This window comes from Harpia harpyja, chromosome 3 (assembly GCF_026419915.1).
Source record: "Harpia harpyja isolate bHarHar1 chromosome 3, bHarHar1 primary haplotype, whole genome shotgun sequence".
NCBI lineage: Eukaryota > Metazoa > Chordata > Aves > Accipitriformes > Accipitridae > Harpia > Harpia harpyja.
The window spans coordinates 26,219,002-26,241,605 of record NC_068942.1 but is presented as its reverse complement, the minus strand read 5'-3'; the positions used below and the strand labels follow the sequence as shown (position 1 = coordinate 26,241,605).

The following is a 22,604-nucleotide window of genomic DNA, read 5'->3' as shown; positions in this document are numbered from 1 at the left end:
TCCTTGCCTAGATATTAAATACTTTAACCAGCTGTTAACTCAGTTGAATACAGTTCTATGCTAAATGATTATTAAATAACCAAGAAATATGTTTAGGTGGGGGCTTAAAATCAATGACTGATCACTTTTGATGAGAAAAGCAGGCATAAAGAATTGCTAGCATTAGCCTGAGTCTTACAAACTTAAGTTTAATCATAACCTTACCTTACTTGTTTGTTTGTAAACCACCTCAGTAGAAAGAATTCTCTGGCCCCATTTTGTCCACTGTCCACCCTCTTCTAGACGGGCTGATTTGCAAACTTAGCCTTTTTGTGAGTTCATGTTCCACTGTACCTTGCATATTAGAAAAATATCATTTGGTACAAAATTTCTGCCTATCCCAGAAACTAGGTTTCATTACAGACTTTCTGTAGAAAGCCTGTCAAGGTGAAGTTGGCTGATTTGGGATTCCTAAATTCCTTCCTTGTGTCATTCTGACTTAGTCTGTGTAGAGTAGAGCACTACGTGGTATGGCTTATTCAGCGTTGTGAAAGACAGTACCAGTACGTATACCACCTTTGTACCGATTCTCAGCTGGAAGGCTGAAGAGCGATAGGAGTGGAAATGGTGAAAACTATGACAGAATTTTTTAAAAATCATGAACAGTAAATAGTATTGCTGCTAAAGGATTATGTATGCCAAAAGCATGTTGTCTAAACACATACAATTCTTCAACAGGAATCTCCCAAAATTCAAGCACCATCATATTTCCAAAGCAAAGTGACTATTTTATTGAATTTGTGGACTACTCTAGAGTTATAAAACCTTCTCTGAACTTCATAGCTACTGTAAGTTCATTTGTTTTATTATGATCTATGCATAAACAAATGTGACGACTTCTGTATTTTTGCTTAGATGCCAAAGCTTGCCTCGGATTTTTAAGTATAATTTACAGATTTGTTTTCAAATTACCTCTTTTTCATGATACATATCGGCAAATACTAAACTTAGAGGCATTTGCTCTAGAAAAGGGTAAAGTGACAGGGAATGCTGTAGTGTTGGCAGGATATATTTGAGTATAGTTTGTCAGCATTCTTGTGGAAGAGAAATCTTTTCAGTTTCTAGCTGATTGTTTTCCATTAGTTGACTGTGCTTTAAAACAATAGAGCAGTTATTGAGTCCCAACCCTCCCAATAATATTTGTATATGGAAGTGTGTGTATACATATATACACACAAATATATACTTTATATAATGCATATATATATAATTAAGCAACTGTTACAAAATTCAGTAAAACTCATCAAACCACATTGCTCTCAAGTGAGTGTCTTTTCTGCCTTCTGTCCTGTCTTTCTCATACCAGTTGCAGTCCTCTCACAGAAGTATTTCACGTTCTTCATGCTGTCCATAGTCTGCGTTCGGTATTTCTACGTTTAGCAGAGGTTGCATATTGCATCACTGCATTTTGCTTGAAAAGGGGAATCAACTTTACAATTCTTGAGCCTTTACTGTATAGAAATCAGACCTAAATACCAATAAAATAGACTGAATATGCACTTTCAGAGTAGATTGGCTCAAGCTATAGCTAGCCTGATCATTTGGGTCTTTGGTTTCCGTCCTTTTCATTTTCCTTGCCAGCATCCCAGTTTGACTCCAGCTCTCACCTGCTTCTTCTTCCTCTTCCAAAGATGAGCTGAGTGAGGGGTAGCTGAGGCATTTAGCAATGCTTGCAGCTGGCAGAGAAGAAGGTATCAGTTATGCTCCCAGAGGAGTGTGAAGGAACAACTGCTACTGTTACTAGTAAGTGGAGATCTGCATACGCTGTACAGAGAGACGATAGGCAAATAATGGCAGAGGAGGAGAGGTAATGGAGTGACCGACCTCTGAATTGAAAAAGAAAAGGGAAACATTAGTTTGGTTTTGAATGTAGAAGTTGAATTTTTGGAGTGTGTAATGCAGAAAGAGAATAGTTTTACTATGGATGAGAATCTGCTTGAATGTGGGAGTAAAGGTTGATGTAAGTTGTAGTTCTGATTGATGGATGCTGGAGTGAAGAAGTTGCAGATTGTCAATTTTGGGCCTGTTTTAAGTATTTCCTTCAGCTCATTTGATGAATCCATAAAGACACCTAACTTGGCACCATCTTTGCTCATCTGACACATTTTCCTGCACATGACATAATGTTAGTTTGTCCTTTGTTGTGGCGGTGAGATACAAGTGATAAAATTAAATATTCCAGCTGTAGGTAGGATATGTGTAATTTGCCTAAGAGACAAGCATTTTCAACAAGAAGAGTAATTGGGAGAGCTGAAAGGCAGGTCCCCTCTCAGTTCCATCTGCTTTGCTTTTGCTCTTTTTTTACTCCTTGGAGTTACGAATAACTTTTTTCTTGGCTGACTTGCCTACCTGCAGTGCTCACAAGGGATTAAAAATAAAGTTACTGATATGTGAGAAATCTGAGGATGCCCTTGTTTTTTTGATATGATGTGTGTGCAAATATATTGTTACATCTTATGCATTGTGCATTTTAGTCTTACCCTGTTCAATGGGTGTTTTCTTTCTTTTTGTTTTTAGCTAAAGGTGACACGTTCTGATAGCAACCAGCTGACAGCTGAAGAGAGGCAGAATCTTGTCACAATCACTGCACAGCAGTCAGACGTGCTTTTTCACCACTCTTCACTTTCTCACCTTGAGAATGAGGCAACAGAGGAGAGAAATCTGACAGTCCATGTCCTGAATTACACGGTCCCGGAAAATGGAATAATTGATATTGAGTTTCCAGTCCTGTCTGACACAAAAACTCTGAGAGTTCAGGTATTACTTTGTAATATGTTGCTTTGGAGCAGTGACACACCAAACTGAACGGGCTGTGATCAATCACATGCTGTTCCTACCATCTGCAACAGCTGATATGTCACCTACTGTTATTTTGCTTACCTCATATTCATGTTAGAGCTGGAAAGAAAGTGATGGAACCTGTCGAAAATTGATCTAATAATTGCACCAAGATAGCAAGGGAAAAAACCAAACAGATACCCAAAGCAAGCAGTAGGGTGGTCCTGTACTGCCATTAAGGCTACTATGCTCTTGTAAACAGTACTGTATATGTGAACATCACACAGATTTTGCTGTTTTGTTAAGAGCTTTGTTTTGCATTGTCTCACAGGCAGAGTTCCTCAGCAGTAGGACCGACATAGGTGTTTATGATGTGTTCAGCTCCCCCAGCCAGACTTACCTCCAGGTTAAAACAAAGAGCCAGGATATAAAGGTACAGTCTGAGACAAAACTTGCCAAGATAAGAACTGTTCAAGTTACTCCTCATGTTTCCATACTTATCCATATGAATTGTATGCTTTTCCTAGGCTGGGAAGCCTTTTGAGCTGAGCATTGCAAGCAACAAGCCAGTGAGGGAGTTCCACTATCTGGTAAGTTACTGATTTTACATATGGGGACAATCCAAGATGACTTTTACCAACTTGAGAAATACTCCAGTGAGTGGAATGTGATTGAACATTAGAGGGATTCAGCATTTTTTATTGTGCTTTGTGAAAGAGGTGGCCCAAAAACTTCCTTTCCACTGGGATGGTCCTTTTTGAACGAAAGCTCCATTTCACTACCTAGCAGAAATGCCGCTGGCGCTGTAAGGAGGTGCTCTCCAGGAGAAGCGCGTCTCTGATCTGGGTGTTGGATTACCTCTGCTTGCAAATGTGTGAGACAAGGTGCAACTGTGAGAGCAATACTGTCTCTGTGCAGAGCAGCTGTGATGGGAGAAGGGGCAGGGATGTCCCAGGAGCAGCCCAAGCTGGGACTTGTCAGCAGGTCCTGCAGGTGCAGGTGGAAGGAGGGGGCTGGCGGAGCCTCTACGCAGGTTCAGGACTGTCAGGGCTGAGCCTGCAGGCATGGCGTGAGGGGAGGACCTTCCTGCTGAGGAAACAGGTGGTGCAGTGGGCAGGGTGGCATTGTTAACAAGGGAACTTTGTAGAAAGCATTTAAAATAAATGGCTTGGGTAATGGCTTGTTTAATGGCTCGGCTGCTGTACTGTATCTTACAGCGTCTGGACTGAAGGGTTTATTATATATACCATCATCAGTCTCCCATCCTGTCTGTAACACATGCCTGTCTTGTGCACAGTCTACACCATAATGATCGTGATAACTACAATTCTTTTTCTTTCAGAGACTTTAATAGTAAACCGAATAAGGAAAACCTTAGGACAGTATAAAATGTGGACATTCATGAGTATTTTCTAAAATAGAAACACTCTTTAGAAGATTTAAAAGCAGTCAGGTCCAATGCAGTCGAAGGCAGGGAACTGCTCTTCATGGCTCTGTCTTCATTAGTAAGTGGTATGGTCCAATAGGAACAGATTTAGACTGAAAAAGTTGATGCTATGGGCCTGAACTCCAGGTATTTCAAGATACCTTCAGACTAGCTCTAATACGATCTGGTAAAATGAATGCCTGTTTTTAACTGGAACATGTTAGTGGGCCCCAGTTCACACTCTTCCATGGTGCAAACCAAAGTGTGGTAAGTAGGGGTGTTTGAGAGATTTGCTTTTAAAATTGTATTCCTGATCCAAACTTAAATGCTATTATAGGTGACCCACATGACCCAGCGGTATTACTGTTGTATTTTTATGTTCTCATAGCATATGTTGTGCTGTGCACTCGTCGTTGTAGTTCTTTACTTGTCCATAGTGATACAGGAATTAAAGCATGGAAAAAAATCTATATCTAATATTTAAATATTACATTACCTGCCTGTTCCCATAGCCAGTCTCATAGAACTGGTCAACCACATAGTAAAAGAAAAAAAAATCACAGCTGTATGTCTCTTACTTTAACAGCTATTTATAGAAGGAATTGCAGAGCTCATGACATACTGAGATACCAATATATTGAGTGTTTCATTTTTCCCTTTCAGGTGTTATCTAAGGAACAAATTATGGCTTATGGCACAAAGGCTGCAAAAACATTCACTTTAACAGCAGAAAATTCCTGGGCTCCTTCAGCATGTATACTGGTATTCTATGTTGATGAGCTTGGTGTGGTTGTAAATGATGCTTTCACTGTCCCTATTCAGCCTGTTTTGGATAACAAGGTAACTATATTGAACTTGAGTCTGAGACCATGTTTTTGTCTGTTTGTTACATGGTAAACAGTATTTTAGATCATAGGATTGTAAATGTAAGAACTTCCTCACTGAGCATCTAATCTGAGGTTTGCATAAGTCCTTGGAAAGACTTTTGATAATACCAGTGCAGTTAGGGTCCAGCTATTGCATATCTGAAAGAAATTTCTACTAGCCCTATGTTTTCCACATGAACAGACACACAGCATCTCCTTGTGTTTTTAATAGTTTGGTCAATTAGTGAGCCAAAGTTTGCTCTGGCCAATATAGTGGAAAAGTACTCATAAGTGCTCTAAGTGTGGAACTGTAAACGTTTATGAAGACCTTGTTCTAGCCAGGCAGTGGTCACATTGTATGTGGTGTGTCCAAGATGGTGAGAAAGCTGCAGGCACACGTTTGTTGATTATGGTTATTATGTACCAGCATCTGAAGAATCTAAATAAATAAAACCCAAATAAGACAATTTAGTTGAAACTTGGGAGTTTAGGGTAGATATAGATTCTAATGAGAAAGGCATAAGGTTGGTTCAGCCTTCTGGAAACAAGTTGAAATCTTTCCACTGGTTGCAGTGTCCACAAATAAATTTGCATTATATTTTGTAGCAATGAGGTAAGGCCTGATCTTGAAAATACCAGTTTGATTAAATGTAGTTTATGGATGAAAAACATGATCCTAGTGTATCTACAGAGAGGATGAAAAATTGGGATGATAGATTATGAGAATTTAATATCAACCTTATTGTATTTGCTATATTTCACTGGATAGTGAAAAAATGTAAGATAAGGAAAGAACTGATCTCAAAGGCTTCAAAATTTCAAGCTATTTCCATTTTGCCATTTCAATGCTAGCCACTGAAATTAATTCAGTACTGTGGAAAGCTATTTTCTCTGTAATTTGTAGCCTTGCCAAGCATTTGATTTCTGTAAATGAGTTAGTAAAATCAAATATACAGAGCTGCAGTGCCACAGTGTACCCAGAAACAAACCATTTTTCTGCGTGAATCAGTCTGACGCTCATTGACATTGAAGCACATGGTGCTTCATTTATGTTGGCAACATTAGTGTGTTTGCTTTTGCTCTGTGATTTTCATACTGAATGTGCTTGGAAGATACCATTACACAGATTTATCAGAGGAAGGATATGATGTGGCTGTAGAGTCAGATGTCTAAATACATGTATTTACACGTAGGGTCAAGATTCAGTTGCTTAAGCACAGACATCTAGTCTCCTCCAAGAGGCCACAGGGTGTTCAAGGTGTCATCACGGGATGGGTGGATGTTTGAAAGGTCCTCTGGGAGACCTATCCCTTTCTGGAATGGGAGCTGAGTGTCAGACAGCATGCTGCGGGACATCTCAAGTGGTTCCAGGTGCCTTCAGGTGACTGAGTCTCATCTCTGTATGTGAGTTACGTGTCTAAACTCAGTTTACAGAGAATCAGTTATCCTAAAAGAGTGTGGTTTTAAGTTATTCTTCCTGGACTGCAATGCCTGCTGCAGAAGGGTAAGTTACGTGTCCTGTCTGGCAGCACCACTGGACGTGTCTTGCATACCTCTGAACTTCTCAAATGGCTCCGAGTGCCAGTGTTTGTGTAACTGAATCCCACCCACAGCCAGTACAGTCAGTGGAGCCTGTAGGACTGTTTCCTTCACCACCACTTGGATTTATGCTTCATGGTGAGGTAAACTGCTATCTAGTCTCCATTATTTCTTTTGGCTCTGTGTGTGGTGGGAACTTAAACACTGAACTGAAACGTGGACAGCTAAATGTAGGCAACTTAAGTGTGGCGCTGAATTCCACCTCAAGACTTTGTAGTAGTGGTGTTTTGATGAGGGAAAAGAGTAAAATTGTTCATTTTAAACATAAATTCTGCATTGTCATCTGATGCAGTGGAAATGGGATGCATTAGAAATACCTTACAGCAGATGACCCTTCCTTTCTTCAGTACCCTGGGGAAGGCATACTGATGCTGTATTAGCCTATTTATTTCCTTCTTCCTTACCCATGCATCTATTACTTATATCCCTTTTCTGTATTGATCTCACTGTGGAACATCTAGTTGTAATCTTTGAGGGATGATTTTTTTCCCAAAACAGTCTTTCCCTAAATAGGATACAAGCTGTGTTTGCATTGATAAACAGCAAATGCGTTTCTTTTACTGCCCTCAGCTGTAGAAACTGGTGTATCCTTGTGGCTCAAGACATTGCTGCTTGTATACTAAGAGTTGGTTGAAATGACGATGGATCCTGATGCTGACTTCCCACCAGTCCAAGGAAGTGAGGAGCTAGGAGAGGAAGAGAGCGAAATAAATGCTGTAGTATTTTCCCAAAAGTCCTAGGAAAAGCAAATCCAGAGTCTTAATTATAGGCAATTAAGCTAAGAAAATGCTTCCTCGGAGTTGTTAGTGGCTGTAAATATCACTGTATCATTTAAACCAGTGCTGTTTTTTAATTTTTTCTAGATTAAAATCTCTTGGAACAAAGATAAGGTCAAGCCGTCTGAGAAAGTATCCCTTAAAATCAGTACAACAGAACCAGGATCAGTAATTGGACTTGCAGTGGTTGATAAAAGTACAAAGCTTCTAGGAGAAAGTAGTGACATAACAGAAGATTCTGTAAGTAAATGGGAAAAAAGGTTTTCATTGTTGTGTGTATGAAAGATGTATGTTTATGGAAAAGTTACAGTTTATATGCTGAATGAGTGGTGTTCTTTGGGCAGGGTTTTTAGTTCTTAATTACACAAATACCTTTTACTTCTGCAAGTAGTTTATCAACACAAGCAGAAAAGACTCTGAGGCTTACAAGTAATAGGCCCAGCATTTCTAACTCCAGTTAACTCTTTATTGTTCTTCCATTTGATAAACTGCTCAGTTAACACTTGGCAGTTTCTTCTTTCAGGAAAGGCAAGTCAGAAAAACTCCCTAATGATTTGTGCTTTGTGCTCTTTAAAATTAGTAATATAAAATAAAGAAAGAATTTTATTTTTTGAAGAGCAGAATAAATTATTAATCTTTTAAAATTCCCTTTACTTGCAGAAGCTCTAGTGCATCAACAATTTGAAAGAGCTGACAATATACATCATTCCCAAAGTGCTCAAATGACATAGCCTAAGTGCCATAGAATATCAGTGGGCTGTAGGCTCTTATTTTAGGCTTATATAGTCTTGGTCACTCTTCCATTAATCACGAAACCATTGCAGCCTAATCCCCTTCATCCTGTCAGAGATTCTTTTCTGTTTGACATGAGAGGTAAGTGAGCTGCTGCTTGAGGTACAGTTCTATGTATTAGCATCTACAACAGTGAAAGTTCTGAAAAATGTGAGTTTGCATTCATTTTTCAGATGATATTGTTTTTCTTGTCTTAGGTCTTCCATGAGCTCAATTTATACAGCACAATGCAGTATTTCCCCCTGGTCAGAGGTTCTTTTGGTGTCTTTCAGGTACTTTTTTTTTTTTCTTTTTTTTTAAATTCTAAGCTGGGTTTTTTTACTGCTTAGTGATTTGCACATCACTTGCTAGAAGAAAATACCCTTTTTAAAGTTTGGGACTGTAGACAATGTACTGTTTTCATGGCTTATATGGGTTTTGATTTGTGAAATTTATCAATATGTAAATACTCTGAATGCAAAGAAAAATGTTTATACTTTCATAAATACGGATTGCTTTATGCTTGATGTTGTCTTCCCTTTGAAAAGTTTTCAGTCATTAAGGCAATATTCATATTCAGATGATCTCAGTTTTGTTGGTTCCTGTATATTATTTGCTTTAGTTCTATGGTTGCTTTATTATGATGACTTTATTTTCTTAAAAAGAAAGAAAAGAAACAGAAAATAGATAAGCACTGTTGATGTCCTGAATGTCCTGTATTGAGATCTACTGTATAAATTTTATCCAGAAATGCAGCCTTTGGGTATCAACTGATGCAATTCTTGAGGAGGATAAGGAACATTTTCTTTGTAAGTAATAAAAATAAATGTAGCCAAATCTAATTTACTGAGTGGGGAAGGAGGTCCATGGGTTAGGGCCCGTATTAGGTCTTCTTGCTGTACTGCATACAGGCTGCATCCAGCCTTGCAAACCATTACCGTTTCCAAGGTTCAACACATACAAAATGCGTATGACTAGTATTTTAAAAACTTCCTTTTTGCTGCTGCCCTGGGTGACACTACCCCTTAAAGGCCTGAGGATGAATGGAGTTTTTATTTGCAGTTCCAGCTGATACATGTTGCAGTGGTTTGTCATGTGTAGCCATATTACAGCAGTTCCATAAGCACTTCAGAGAGGCCATGTAGAAATTTAAATTTGTGTGAAACTTTTTTTATTCTTAAAAAAAACAAGCCAGAAAAAAAAATAGTTCCTTATGTCACAGAGTAGTGTTACCATATGTAACAAAGCTATAGATTATACTCCAAACACTGTATTAATTTGACTTTTATTAACTGTTTTAATTTGATTTTTCTTAAACCTAGATATTTGTAAGTAGGACAATATTTTTTATTTTGTAGATGGTGGAATGATACCCATAGAGGATGGTTTCGGTGATGGTATGCCGGTGTCTAAAAATGGACCTCCTGATTTCAGCAATCTCTATGTGAGGACACATTTTCCAGAGACTTGGCTTTGGATCGACACTAAAACTAGGTATAAGATTAGAAGTAAATGGAAACTGATTTACACTTGCCGTTGTTCTTTTGTAGGTTTTATTAGCATTCTGCACTGGTGCTGAAGAGCAGGGTTAAAAATGTAGTATTATTTATATTCTACTACCACCTAGAGGCCACAAGTGAGACTGGAGACCCACCAAATGAGGCATTGTACAACTGCACAAAATAGGACAATGCCTGACTGAAGGCCTTGTAGTTTCAATAGAAACTAGATAAAAATCCTGGAGACAAAAGAAACTCTCTTCCTTTTACAGATGGGGAGATAACACATAGGGAGACCCAGTCTTTTTCTCTACAGTACGCGAGAAGATGGTGATTAGCCCAGAATGGGAAATCTGTTCCTGTCTGCACCTAATTCAATGAGCAGTTCAAACTGTCAAATGATGGTGAAATCTGACCTGTGTCATGAAGCACAATCTTGTGTTCTTTCACAGCTTTCACAGACAGGAAGTAACCATCATCTGGGATTGTTTTAAAGGATCTGTAAAAGTTGATTACATGTAATGTGATTCAATGTAATTGCCTTCAATTCATGTAATTTAAAATAATTTAATTTTTTTTAATCATTTTGATCCCATCACAAATATTTCTAAATGATTAGGAAAAGAAAACCAGATAATAAGCAGCTTTTCCTGCCGAGAGTTTGGACTTAAATTTTGATGCATTTTAAACATTTGTGTCCACTTACTGATGTCTGTAAATGGATGCTTCTGAAAGCCTAATCTCCCCTTCTGCCATCAGATCTGACACAGACACCACAATGGAAGTCATTGTACCTGATACCATCACATCCTGGGTAGCCAGTGCTTTTGTGATGTCTGAAAACAGCGGGCTTGGAGTGACGACTGCTCCAGTGGAGGTACCATGGCACTAGACAGTTTTGCTTTAAACACTGGTAACACTGTAGGTTATTACTGGAAGCTGTGTTCTAGTTCTAACAGCAGCCGCCTCCTTATACTAATAAAGTAATTGAGAGGCCATGTGTATTCAAACTGTAAAGAAAACATCATCAATGAAGACATATGTGATACTGCATTTGCCTCCCCTTCCTGCTCATATAAATATCTCAGACATTACACAGATACCTGGGTGCCTCATTCTGTTGGAGCACTTTCAGGCTGTGCCCACTTCAGAATCTTCGTATGTAGAAAGGGACAAATGACTGCCTGAGGATGTCATTTCCATGTTTTCCATGTTTTCTTTGCTCTGCCAAGAGGGCTTTCCATGAGTTGATAGTGCATGCAGGGAGGTTTGCACAGACTAGCTGGGAAGAGGTGGCACGGATGGGAGAGGCATGTTGTCTGCTGGAATGATCATGCCAGTGCATTGCTCCGCTAGTGCTTATGCCAGGAGGGAGGACAGGATAATTGCTTAAAGACTAAATTCTGGCCTCGCTTTCATTTATCTGTCAAAACCAGTCTTGGACTAAAGATAGGTGCTACTTTTTGGGTGACTTAGCTTGAGGAGCAGAGGGGACACTGAGAGCCAGCACAGGGATGGGATGCTTCTTGCTGCCGAGTTCCTGTCCCCCGAGGCTCTTTTTGTGCTTCCAAGTGTTCGAGGAGTTTAGCAATTTAAGCTAAATTCAGCACTCCTCAGGTTAGGTCTCTGACCTGAGATTCCCAACGTACAAGTGCAGTTGTCCTTGGCTCACTCCGTATTCATGGAAACAGCTACTTAGAGAGAGTTATTTAGCCTGTTTAAAGTAGGAATGACTTTTTGAAGTCTCATTTAGCTAGTATTTATATATGTTGAGTAATCCTCTGAAGGTAGTTATCTCCTTCCATTCATTATGTAAAGATCCTAGAGAAACTATGTTCCTGAGACAACTCCACTTAAGTGCCTAAGGTTAGAAAGGTTGAAACTGTGCAGTACTGGGTCATAGATTTCCAACTTGATGCCAGGACTAGTGCAAGCATAGCTTGGAGACAGCCATTTACCTATTTAAGTTCTCATGCCCTCCAGTTCTTGGGGAGGGGCAAGTTTTGGGATCCAAACCGAAATCTAGCCCCAGATTTCATAGTTGGCTGCTATAGCAGACACAGAACATGTGCTTTGAACATCCTGATCATAACTCCACCACAGAATTTGGAGCCTGATCTGGATTTTGCAGCTAAGGCTCCTTTGAGAATGGAATCATGATTCTTGTTTCTTTCGCTCAGCTTGGCAGAGATGGGACAGAACGAGGAATAGTTTTCTGATTCAAACTGTATGAAAATATATACTTGGCCTCTCATCCTCAAATTTGAGAAGTAGAACAGATGTTGAGATTATTATTTAACTATAATCACCCACATGTGCTGTTCAGTACTTCACCCTCATTGGGATGTTTAGATTGCGCTTAGAGTTCCATATGGCTGAAACATGTTAATCAGTACCATACAGAGAAGCAAATAAAAGAAATGCATGAAAACTGTAATGGGGAAATAAATAAGTGACATCTGCGTGCTTAATGTCATTTACTGCTTTGCATCTTCTTTTTGACTTCTACTACACAGTGTTGATAATTTTACCCTATCTTATTTTATTGTAATATACCAGAATAGTCCTGAGTGTAAAACTTTAGTATTGCAAGAGCTTTAGCAAAAGCAAAACAAAAAAGACAAGGAAAATAGGTACATAGGGAAAACCTCGACTAAGAACTAACCAAAATTCTCCATCAGAACTTCTCTAATGTCTAATATCTAAAGAAGTTTTTGACACTGAAGTCTTTAGCAAACACCTTTCAAAGTTTTAAAAGGAAAACATTGGAATATTTGCTAGCTAGAAAGAAAGCTGAGGGGTTTTTGGATCTGAAACTCGAAACACTTGGAAGAATTTTTTTAATGAAAACCAAATTAAAACCATTTTTAGTTGACATTTCAATAATAAAGGATATCATGCTTCAGCTGTTCTTATTGTACAGATGTTCATAAACAGTGAAATTTTGATCCCATTCAGCTTGATGAGAGCTTACCACTGACTTCTTATAGCCAAGACTTCATCCAAACCCCTCTGTTCACAGATAAAAGTAACTGCTTGCTGGTATATTTCTACAGTTTTTTTTTAATTAAGAAAAGATGTATTTTTAGGAATATAACTAAAGAACTTATGCCAAGATTAATCTTAGAAAATAACACATCATTCTAAGGTGTTGGTGAATTACAGAATTTGGGAGAGTTAGTTATTTTGTATTCCAGTTGACATGGAGATGGGGCAACTGACAGATTCTTAATCATCCATTACTTGTGCACTCAAAACAGTTCACAGTTACCTTGATGAGATCCAGGACAGATCACAGCTTCCAAACTTGCCAGGTGATAGACTCTTAGTCCCAATGCAGGTGCCTCTATTGGAACTTGCCCTGTCAAAGCCATCAGCAGCTCCCATCTGAATGGCTCTGCTGAGTTCCCACAAAGGTGCTAACGACCAGCAGCATCTTTGGCTTCTGCTTCAGCCCTGCAGTAATACATTTTAACTGTAGAGTACACATACTCCGTCATCTGAATTTAAAAGGGATCAGAAGACAAGTTGTATAGTTATTTTCTTGCTAGTATCTGTTTGTAGGGGTTCACTGCTGATTTTGTTTTGCAGCTAGAAGCTTTTCAACCTTTCTTCATTTTCCTGAACCTCCCATACTCTGTCATCAGAGGAGAGCAGTTCATTTTGGAAGTGAACATCTTTAATTATTTGAAAGAAGAAGCTGAGGTAAAATAACAGTATCTTTGTACTTGAATGTTACTAGGCACTGCAGGGTTTTCTTCACTGGTGGAGACCACATCTTTCTCTTGTGAGAACTTTAATATTTTCTTCAGTAGGCAGACCATAAACCTATTTCTCTATACACAAAAAAGGTAGCGGCTTATGAAAGCAGTTTTTCAAAATTAACACTTTGTATTGCAAATGTTACTGTATTTACAGGTTACTGTGATCCTGGATATGAATGATGCTTTTGAAATTATTCTAACATCCAATGAAATAAATGCTACAGAAAATCAACAGTCTATATCTGTACCAAGTGAAGATGGCAAAACTGTTCAATTCCCAATCAAGCCGAAACAGCTAGGAGAGATTCCCATCAAAGTGACAGCAATTTCATCTGCTGCTTCTGATGCTACCATCCAGAAAGTTTTAGTAAAGGTAAACAGTCTGCAGCTTGGCTTGTTCCTGAAATAAATTGTTCCCTAAAATAAACAGGGTGCAGCAAAAAGGCAAACCCATTTACTTGTCTGCTTCTTGCTCTGTAAGGCTGGTTTCAGGTCAGGTGGCTTTAAGTAGAAAACACTTCTTTTAAAATAATTTCTCCTTTAAAATTCTTTAGATCCCCTTCCAGGAATGAACACATAGATCTGTTCTACAACAAATAGTGTATCAAATGCTTCTGAAAGCAACGTGAAACCTATCTGTGCATCAGTGAACCCCTGGTGCTACAGCTAGCTTAATAATCTATGGAGTTTGGACTAAATAATGATGTTATGGATAAGTATAATCAGTTTTGCCATACACCTGCCTTTAGTTTTTAGTTCAAAACCTGTTTTCTATGCACATTTTTGTATTTTGCTAGTGGTGGAAATTTAGCCACCAGACTTTCTGATAAACCAGAAACTGGTAAGACTTGCCTAACTTTGGATGTCTAAGTCTGATTCATGTTAGGCTTCGTTTCAGTGGAAGGTGGTAGACATTTGTACATCTCACCCTAAAATAAATGCTTAAGATCATAGATCAGAGAATGGCTGAGGTTGGAAGGGAGTAGTCCAACCTTCCTGCTTAGGGCCAGATCAACTGCAGCAGGATGTTCAGAACCATGTACAGTCAGGTTTTTAATATCCCCAAAGAGAGGGACTTCACAGCCTCTCTGGGTGGCTTATTCCAGTGGCTGAACACCCTCACAGTTAAAAAAGTATTTTTTTATGTTTAAAAGGAAATCCCTGTATTTCAATTTGTGTGCATTGCCTCCTACTCTGCTATTGGGCACCATTGCGAAGAGCCTAGCTCCATGTTCTTTACACCCTCCCTTCAGGTATTTATACACATTGATGAAATCCCCCTGAGCCTTCTCTTCTCCAGGCTGAACAGGGCCAGCTCTCTCAGCCTCTCCTTAGACCGCTTAAAACCACTGTCTTGCAGGGTTGTGAGCTGTTTTCAGGTGGAGCCACTTACTGCCCTTTCTGCTGAAGTTCAGTTGTGCAGAAGAGAATAAAAGCCCGTTAGACTAAGGTGTAGGCTGAGGAGAGAAACTCATTTATTTTCTCTGCTTCAAGGACATTTTTTCTCAAGGGATTTTGCATGCATGAGGAAATGAAACCTTTATGGTCACGTAACTAACTTCACTTTAAGTCCTCCTTGTATGTCAGGCTGTAGGGTTGCAGACAGCACGGACGGTACCACCTCCGGCCTCGGCGTGTGCTTGGCCATGGAGCTCCGTGCATGGTATGGAGCTCACTGGAATCAGAGATGCTCTCATTGACTTTGCGGGTGTATTTTTGTAATTGATGCGTGGTCTTGAGAAGCAAATAGCGGAGGTAGGTCTTCACAAGAAAAACATTTCTGTGTCAGTTTGGATGGGCCAATAGCTCAGGTTCTTGATGTGTTAGCAAGCAGCACAAAATACCTGACTGTTTTAGATCCCTTAGTACACTAAGCACGCAACTCCTGTCCTAAAAGCAACAAACTGGTGGAGATTACAAATATCCTGTCTTTATTTTGATAGGCTGAAGGATTGGAACAGACATATTCTCAGACAGTCCTTTTGGATTTGACTGGGAATAAACCACAAGCAGTGTCAAAAACTTTGGATTTCACTTTTCCTTCTGATGTTGTAAGTGGCAGTGAAAGAGTGCAGGTCACTGCTGTTGGTAAGAATTATCTTATTCTGTTTCCATCTTTATCATTTACTGGTCAGCTATATATATATTTTTTAAATAGTTTTTTGCCTGCTGGGCTTTTGTTGAACTCAGTATCTAAGATATATGTGTCCATAATCCAGCTGCTGGCATCTTCTGCACTGCAGGCATAGGTGGCTTTTAAAGAACAGAGCAGTTGCCAGTAGTAACTAGAAGTAGTAAACTCTGTCAGGTAGAGCAGGAAGGCTGGTGTGTAATAACCTGAGCTATCCTAGCAGGATTTGCCAGAGCTTCTCTCAGAGCCCCTGCTGAAGGACCCTTACAAGATTTTGCCCAGTATGGCTGTTGCTTTATACATTTTTAGGGAACTGCATTTATTTTTATTTAATTGCTATATTAATGGATTAAATCATTAATTCAAAATAATTTACCATCATGCATTAGGCTGAGCATAAGAAGACCTTATGGAGGGTGTTATTCCTTTGATTTATTTAATTTATGATATTATGGTATTGACTATCCATTTTCAGAGTTAGAGAGGGAGTCAGATTTTAATAAGGAATGTCCTGCAAAGTTTGCTAGTATCTTGTTTTAATTCTGCTTGTCTGCAGAATAAAACCTAAAAACCTGACTGTTGTTTCTTGTGACACCTAGGCTTTGATAACTGTGGGTGAGAGAATAAATACAAGAAGTTTCAAATACGTACCATTACTGAAACATTTTCCTGGATTAAATATCTTTTTGCCTTTTTTTTTTTTTTTTTTTTTTTTAATGGCGGCTGTTTGAAATTACTCTGTGGTTGGAAAGGTCTGTGGGGAGATGGGTCAGTGGACACAAAGTTGATCAGAAGATGAAGTGTCTGTTCTGCCTGGTTAGTGACATTTAGTACAAACGTTCCTAATGTGTCACATTTTCTCCCAGTTTAGACGATACCACCCTTTATGTGTGAGGTATACGTTTATTTGCAATAAGCTTTAATTTATTTTCATTAAATTTTATCTTTCAGGTGATTTACTTGGGCCTTCTATCAATGGTTTGTCATCATTGATTAAGATGCCTTATGGCTGCGGTGAACAGAATATGATCAATTTTGCTCCAAATGTTTATGTTTTGCAATACCTGACTAAAACCAGGCAGCTGAGAGAGGATATTAAATCAAAAGCTGTATCATTTATGAGGAAAGGTCTGTATGCTTAAAAGAAAGATGTTAGATTTTTAAGAACTCTTACTAGTAAAAAGATGTCTGTGACTCTGCATTTGCTATGTGAAATACTGCTCTGTTGGTATCATGAGAACTGGAAGAAAAGCCCATCTTCTCTTTCTTTTCCTCTTTCTTCTGGGCTGACAGAATTAAAGAGCAAACGATTTTGTTTACAAGGGCAAGTTTGCTCAGAAAAAAACCGTTGTTTTGTATAGTTACTTTTTTTTCAGATGAAAAATGCATTTTAGAAGGTAATTCATATGGATTTCCTAGGTGGTTGTTATTTCTCCTTTGATAAAACCATATGTGAGCAAACATTTCTGACCTCTTCTTGTGGCACGGAGGTTGAAAATTAGACAGTGGGTAGAGTGAACCGTATTCACCCCATGTGTGTATCTGTCTTCAGTGACACCACCCCCATCCTGCCACGTCCTTGTAGAGCTCAAAGAGTGGCGTTTGCTCTGGTGGCTGGCTTTTGCACACCCAAGTTTCAGACTTGGTCGGAAGTGAACTCTGTGCTGGAAATCAAAAGCTGGAAAATTTTAGTTGGAAATCATTGTATATTTTAATCGGGAAATACTCCAGGGCATCACAAAGTGTGGAGAGCACAGTTGCACTGTGCTTCTCTGCACCTTTTGGATCAGCCAGTGTCGAAGTGCAATGTACCACACTTGCCACATGTCAGTCTGCATGCTGAGAGCCTGGTTCTCGGAGAGAAATGAGGCCATCCTCATGTGAGCTACACCCCTACTAAGGCACCATGATGACATTTCCAAGTTTTGTTTACTCTCTGTAAGTCTTTGGTGTTTTGTTTTTTTTTAAGTTGTTGACATTTCCCTTGGAAAAGACGCAGGTCAAAATAAATTTTCCTTTCATCAAGATCCCAATTTTCTGTCAAAAGCAGTTAAATGATTTTTTTAAACCCTTCCTACTACATGGTTTAGTTGAAAAGTAAGGTGGGGGGGAAGAGGTGTGTTATGTAAACAGCTACTCTGAAGTTTGTAAGCAGTCTACCAGTCTTTGAAGCCTGAGTTTTTGCTACCATAATTTTCTGAAGTTTTCCAGTAACAGATTTATTAAAGTTATTGCAAAGCAAGTGAAAATTATAGGATTAAATGTCACTTATATACAAAGCATCATGATACTCAACTTGTTCCTGGGCCTTTGAATTTAGGTACGTTTTTGACACTGTAGTAGCAAAACCAGTAAGTATGCTGAAATATTTGTAACCTTAAGATGGAAAAGAACCCCAACCTAAAAAATATTTTGTTTTTTTGCTTTATTTTAACAATCAATTTCAGTTGTTGCACTGATTTTTTTAAAATGTAATCTTGAAGTTGAAATTTATCTTTAGTTTGAGATGTAACTTTTATAAGCTCAGTTTTTGAAAGGATTGTCATGAAGTTTAATTTAAAACAGACTTTATTTCACATGTCAGAAGTCACTAAATATTTGAAAAAGTGGCCTCATAATCTGAAGTAAATATAATTAATTTTAAGGCTAAATGCTTGTGAGAAGAAAGGATCATATAGCTAGCAAAGACTGCTATGATCTTTCTTTTAGCAGTTTTTATTTACCTAGATCAAAGGCAAAGCAAAAGAAAAGTTGCCTTTTAAAAAAATTCCTTCAGTTGTGGGAATGACAGATCCCATCTTGAAATCACTTCTTCAAAAATAAAAAAAATCCTGGTTGATCTGAAAACTTTGGTGCTAGACCCAAAGCAAGCAACGAGTTTGAGCAGTATTTCCAAGCTGTTTGAAATGTGAGACCCTTTCGTCCTTCACGTATTTCTGAAGTCCTTTCCATCCTGATGCACTCCTCTTTCAGCCTTGCTCAGCAAGCCTCCTACATCTCTTGGGTTCCAGCCAGTCCTCTGGGAGTACTAGTGTACATCTTCGTAATGGGATCCTTCTTTTCCTTGCCTTTCCACTTGTATGTGTTGACATTTGAAGTATCGTTTTTCATGTCTGATTGAGTGTCCGTTGGAACAAACACGGTGCTTCACAGCCCCCAGGTCTCCTGTTCCAGCATTTCTGCAGGCTTCCCTGTGTTAGATACGCTCGTGTTTGGAGAATTTTGCGTGACTGCAGCGGGGTTGGCGTTGAGAAGAAAGGAAGCAGACTGTAGGAAAGAGCTGAGTGATCACTCTGTCCTCCCTCTGGTTCTGCTCATCTTTCTGATCCCTCCCAATCTTAACAAATTCTGAGATGAATTTATCCCTGTGTAAGGGCTGCTCAGCAGTCTTTGTTAAGCAGGCTGTTGGTCTTAGTTTAGTGCTTTTACACTGCCAGCGGGGTGGCGATTATAATACTTATATATGCTGTATATTGCCTGTTCTGCAAAAAAGCAGACGACCTCAGTTTTCAGGCCTTCAGTCAGATACTTTTGAAGAGGAAGCAATCTATTTGTATATATACATATATTCGTGTTCCTCATAGCACATTATTTTGAGGCTTAAACTTTGACAGTGACTTTTGCTTTCCTTGGTGAGAAATGCCACTCATTCCTTCTTTTTTCCTCCCGCTCAAGAGTGCTTGACTCCTCAAGATCATTAACTGAGATGACAGATTTGTCTGTATGGGAAAGATTCACCAGTTTTAATCATGTAATTAACCACTGTCGTTGTGCTAAATACATTACAAAACCCCTATATTTAAGTGGAAGTTGTAATTTCAAACTCTTCAAAAGAGACAAAAACTAAACCTGATGCTACTGGGACTAGAATTTATATGGGAAGTTGCGCTGGTATATACTGTAGCAGTTCAGATTCACATCTTTGTATCTCATCTATTATAGAGAGACCCTGACTGGGATTTCATCTTACACTCTAACTTAGATTTGAGGGACTAGGCCATTTGTTCCTCAGTAATTAAGGCTGTGGTTCATTCACTATGTATCTATATTCAGGGTAGTACGTAAGCGGGCGATTAATCCTTTGTCAGTGAAAGCAAGGAACACTTTGCAGGGGAGAGAGTTGTAGTTGGATGGACCTCATGGGACATATTTCTAAATTCATTCATTTGTGTAAGGCTTAATGATGGTTGCCTGAGGGTTTTCCTTCTGCCTGGCTGATTCAGTATTGTGTCTGTATCTGTCAGGTGTTGGATTAATGAATATACTTTCTTAATTATAATAGCCAAAATAGTAAAGCCAAGGAAAAAGGCAAGGTGGGGGAAAAGAAGAAAAGATGTCTTGTGAAATGCTATAAATAGATACGATTATTGTTCTGGTTACACAAATGGCAAGCAAAATGTAAGGGAAGGAAGGCTTTAGATATCAGCAACTACAGTGAGTAGCATATCATAGGAAGCTCTTAATTTCTAACATTAACGAATCTTGGTTCTTCACTGAAGTCAGCTATTGAGTAAGGATGCTGCTGGTGGTCGTGAGCAGCTAGTGAGCCCTTGGGGCCCTTTTATTATTGATGTTCAGCAGTCAGGAGAAAGCTGCACTTGTTCTGGATACTGAAAAATCTTTCAGTACCTTTTAAATGGATCCTTCTCAGGATTTCAGGATCTTCACGTCTTTTGAAATTTTTCACTTGTTTCAGAACAACCTATTCCAGCACACTTTTCCTGATAGCTAGTCCTTTGATTTGACAGGCAAGCTGCTGAAAAGGTCTGTTTTTGTAGCTTTGCTGTAGCCTTGCTCTTCCAGCTGGAAAATACTTCATTTTTGCTTGTCCTTCCATCTGCTGGGAAGATAGACTGTTTCTGTAGGTGCACAAATCCAGCTCCCCAAAGCAACAAAGCACTGAACTATAGTTGCTACTCTGCTCTGCGCTCGCTGTTGTGCTCCTGGAGCCACCCAGTTATGCGGGAGTGTGTGTCTCTGCACCACGCTGTCATGTTTAGGTGGCAGATGAGTGACAGCAGGAGTCATCTTCTGCGCGGTTTTATGTGTTCCTACATATTTGGGAGATTTTTTATGAAATATGAGCTCAAGTTCTTCCCTTTTCAGCCTTAGAAAGGTTCGCTTCGTATCAGCAGACAGTTTGTGCTGGAACTTGTATGAGAGGAAAGTGTTCAATACCTGTGTCTTCTTTTCCACTTCAGGCTACCAGAGAGAGCTGCTTTTCCAGAGGGATGATGGCTCTTTTAGTGCCTTTGGAAATGAAGATCCCTCTGGGAGCACATGGTAAGTAGTTCTGCCAGATTCACTGTGGAATTTGCGTATTTTAGATATTTTCCCTACGACTAAAAATTTTTTGTGAAGATGGTAAAAATTTCCAGCTATATTAGCCTTCTGCCTGGTTTCCATTAGGTGTTTAGGCCAACTCTAAGGTCATTCTGCTGGATAACATGCTCTCAAAGCCATTACTAGGGCAAGGCTTTTTAATTTTGCAAGAGATGAATGATGAATTATTTTAGCCAGGGGAATAGTTTGGTCTGGAAGTTTTTCTGTTGCTTTCCTCAAAGGAATGAAGAATGATAATTAAATGGCTTATTCTTGCAGTTGACTGAAACCATCTAGGGCTCTGTGATCATCATTGCTTCAAACAGATTTTCAGTTCTCCATACTGGAGGCTGAAGACTGACTGAGGCATTTCCTAGGGGGTGAACAGAGTTACTGGTGGTAAAAATTTGTCCTACTTACTTCTCTCACACCTCCTTTTTTTTGAGACTGTAAATACAGCTGAAAAAGCCTTTCCAGTGCTGAATTTCACCCTGAGAAGCATAGGGAGCATAGTAGCAGAAGCTAGACAGATAACAGAGACAAGTTCCAGCACTTTGTTCAGCTAACCCATGTTCATATACTTACGTATTTCAGTACATGTGGATAACTTTAAATAGAACCATCTCAGTTACTGTGCCACTGACTGAATCACTCCTCCTGGAGGAGCATCTTTCATTACCATCAGCAGGATTTGCCTTAGACTCAGTATTGATGGATTGGAAAATGAAGATAATTCATCTGTACTGGCAACTCTTGTACTTAAATAGTGCAGTGACAGGTTACATGAATGCACGTTTGGCAAAGAAGGGAGTCAAAGCAGAACTTGGGATTATTACTAATAAAACAACAAAGGTTGTTTCAATGATATCATTACAGGGATAATTGTGATAATTAACATCACACTTATAACTGCATTACTTTGTAAACTATGATTTTTGCCACTTTAGCTTAGCAGCAGAAGACAGGAGAGCAACATTTGAATAAAGATATACATGTGCTGGCAGACTTGGAGTCTATATGCTGTATTTATTTTTGGAACATAACAGCTGCAAAAGGGGTGATCTTTAGGAACAAGGACATAGCTTCATTTTTTGGTGGATTAAGCTTAGTCTGCTTGCTTGTCTGGGTGAGGCATGTATTTTCCTCTGTGCTTGGGAGGTGCGTGTAGAACACCTCATACATCACAGTATTCTTACATCATCTTAAACAGAAGAAGTTGTAATACGTTGCTAATTTCGTCATATTTGATTAACCTTTTCCCCAAGGTTATCCGCTTTTGTATTAAGATGTTTCCTTCAAGCTCGTCCATTCATAGATATTGACCAAGATGTACTCATGGATACAGCTAAATGGATTGTCCGGCATCAGAAATTAAATGGAGAATTTCATGAGCCTGGGAAAGTGTTACACAGTGATCTTCAAGGAGGCACCAATAATCCAGTCACTCTCACAGCTTATATCATGTCATCCCTCCTCGGGTTACCAGATAAACAGGTACTGGCATTCATAAATAGAATTCATAGTTACTGGGACACTTCATAAATCATCATAGTACCTGGCAAACACTTGGTAGTTTAAGGAAATAGCGGGACATCTGAACAGAGACTAAATTTAACCTGATTTTTTTAAATTT

General features: G+C 39.0%; 1 protein-coding gene across 2 annotated transcripts in view; it reads left to right on the top strand.

Annotated features, from left to right (window-relative positions):
* Positions 1–22,604, top strand: part of CD109 (CD109 molecule) — an 84,428-nt gene that overhangs the window by 36,135 nt on the left and 25,689 nt on the right. For both annotated transcript variants that reach the window (XM_052781703.1, XM_052781702.1), the window contains exons 10-25: positions 718–827; positions 2,557–2,796; positions 3,149–3,250; positions 3,345–3,407; positions 4,907–5,083; positions 7,572–7,724; positions 8,474–8,548; positions 9,004–9,064; positions 9,614–9,749; positions 10,514–10,631; positions 13,346–13,459; positions 13,673–13,891; positions 15,462–15,606; positions 16,601–16,777; positions 20,851–20,932; positions 22,237–22,465. In XM_052781703.1, the coding sequence (XP_052637663.1) occupies positions 718–827; positions 2,557–2,796; positions 3,149–3,250; positions 3,345–3,407; positions 4,907–5,083; positions 7,572–7,724; positions 8,474–8,548; positions 9,004–9,064; positions 9,614–9,749; positions 10,514–10,631; positions 13,346–13,459; positions 13,673–13,891; positions 15,462–15,606; positions 16,601–16,777; positions 20,851–20,932; positions 22,237–22,465 (2,201 nt within the window). The remainder of the gene's footprint in view (positions 1–717; positions 828–2,556; positions 2,797–3,148; positions 3,251–3,344; positions 3,408–4,906; positions 5,084–7,571; positions 7,725–8,473; positions 8,549–9,003; positions 9,065–9,613; positions 9,750–10,513; positions 10,632–13,345; positions 13,460–13,672; positions 13,892–15,461; positions 15,607–16,600; positions 16,778–20,850; positions 20,933–22,236; positions 22,466–22,604) is intronic.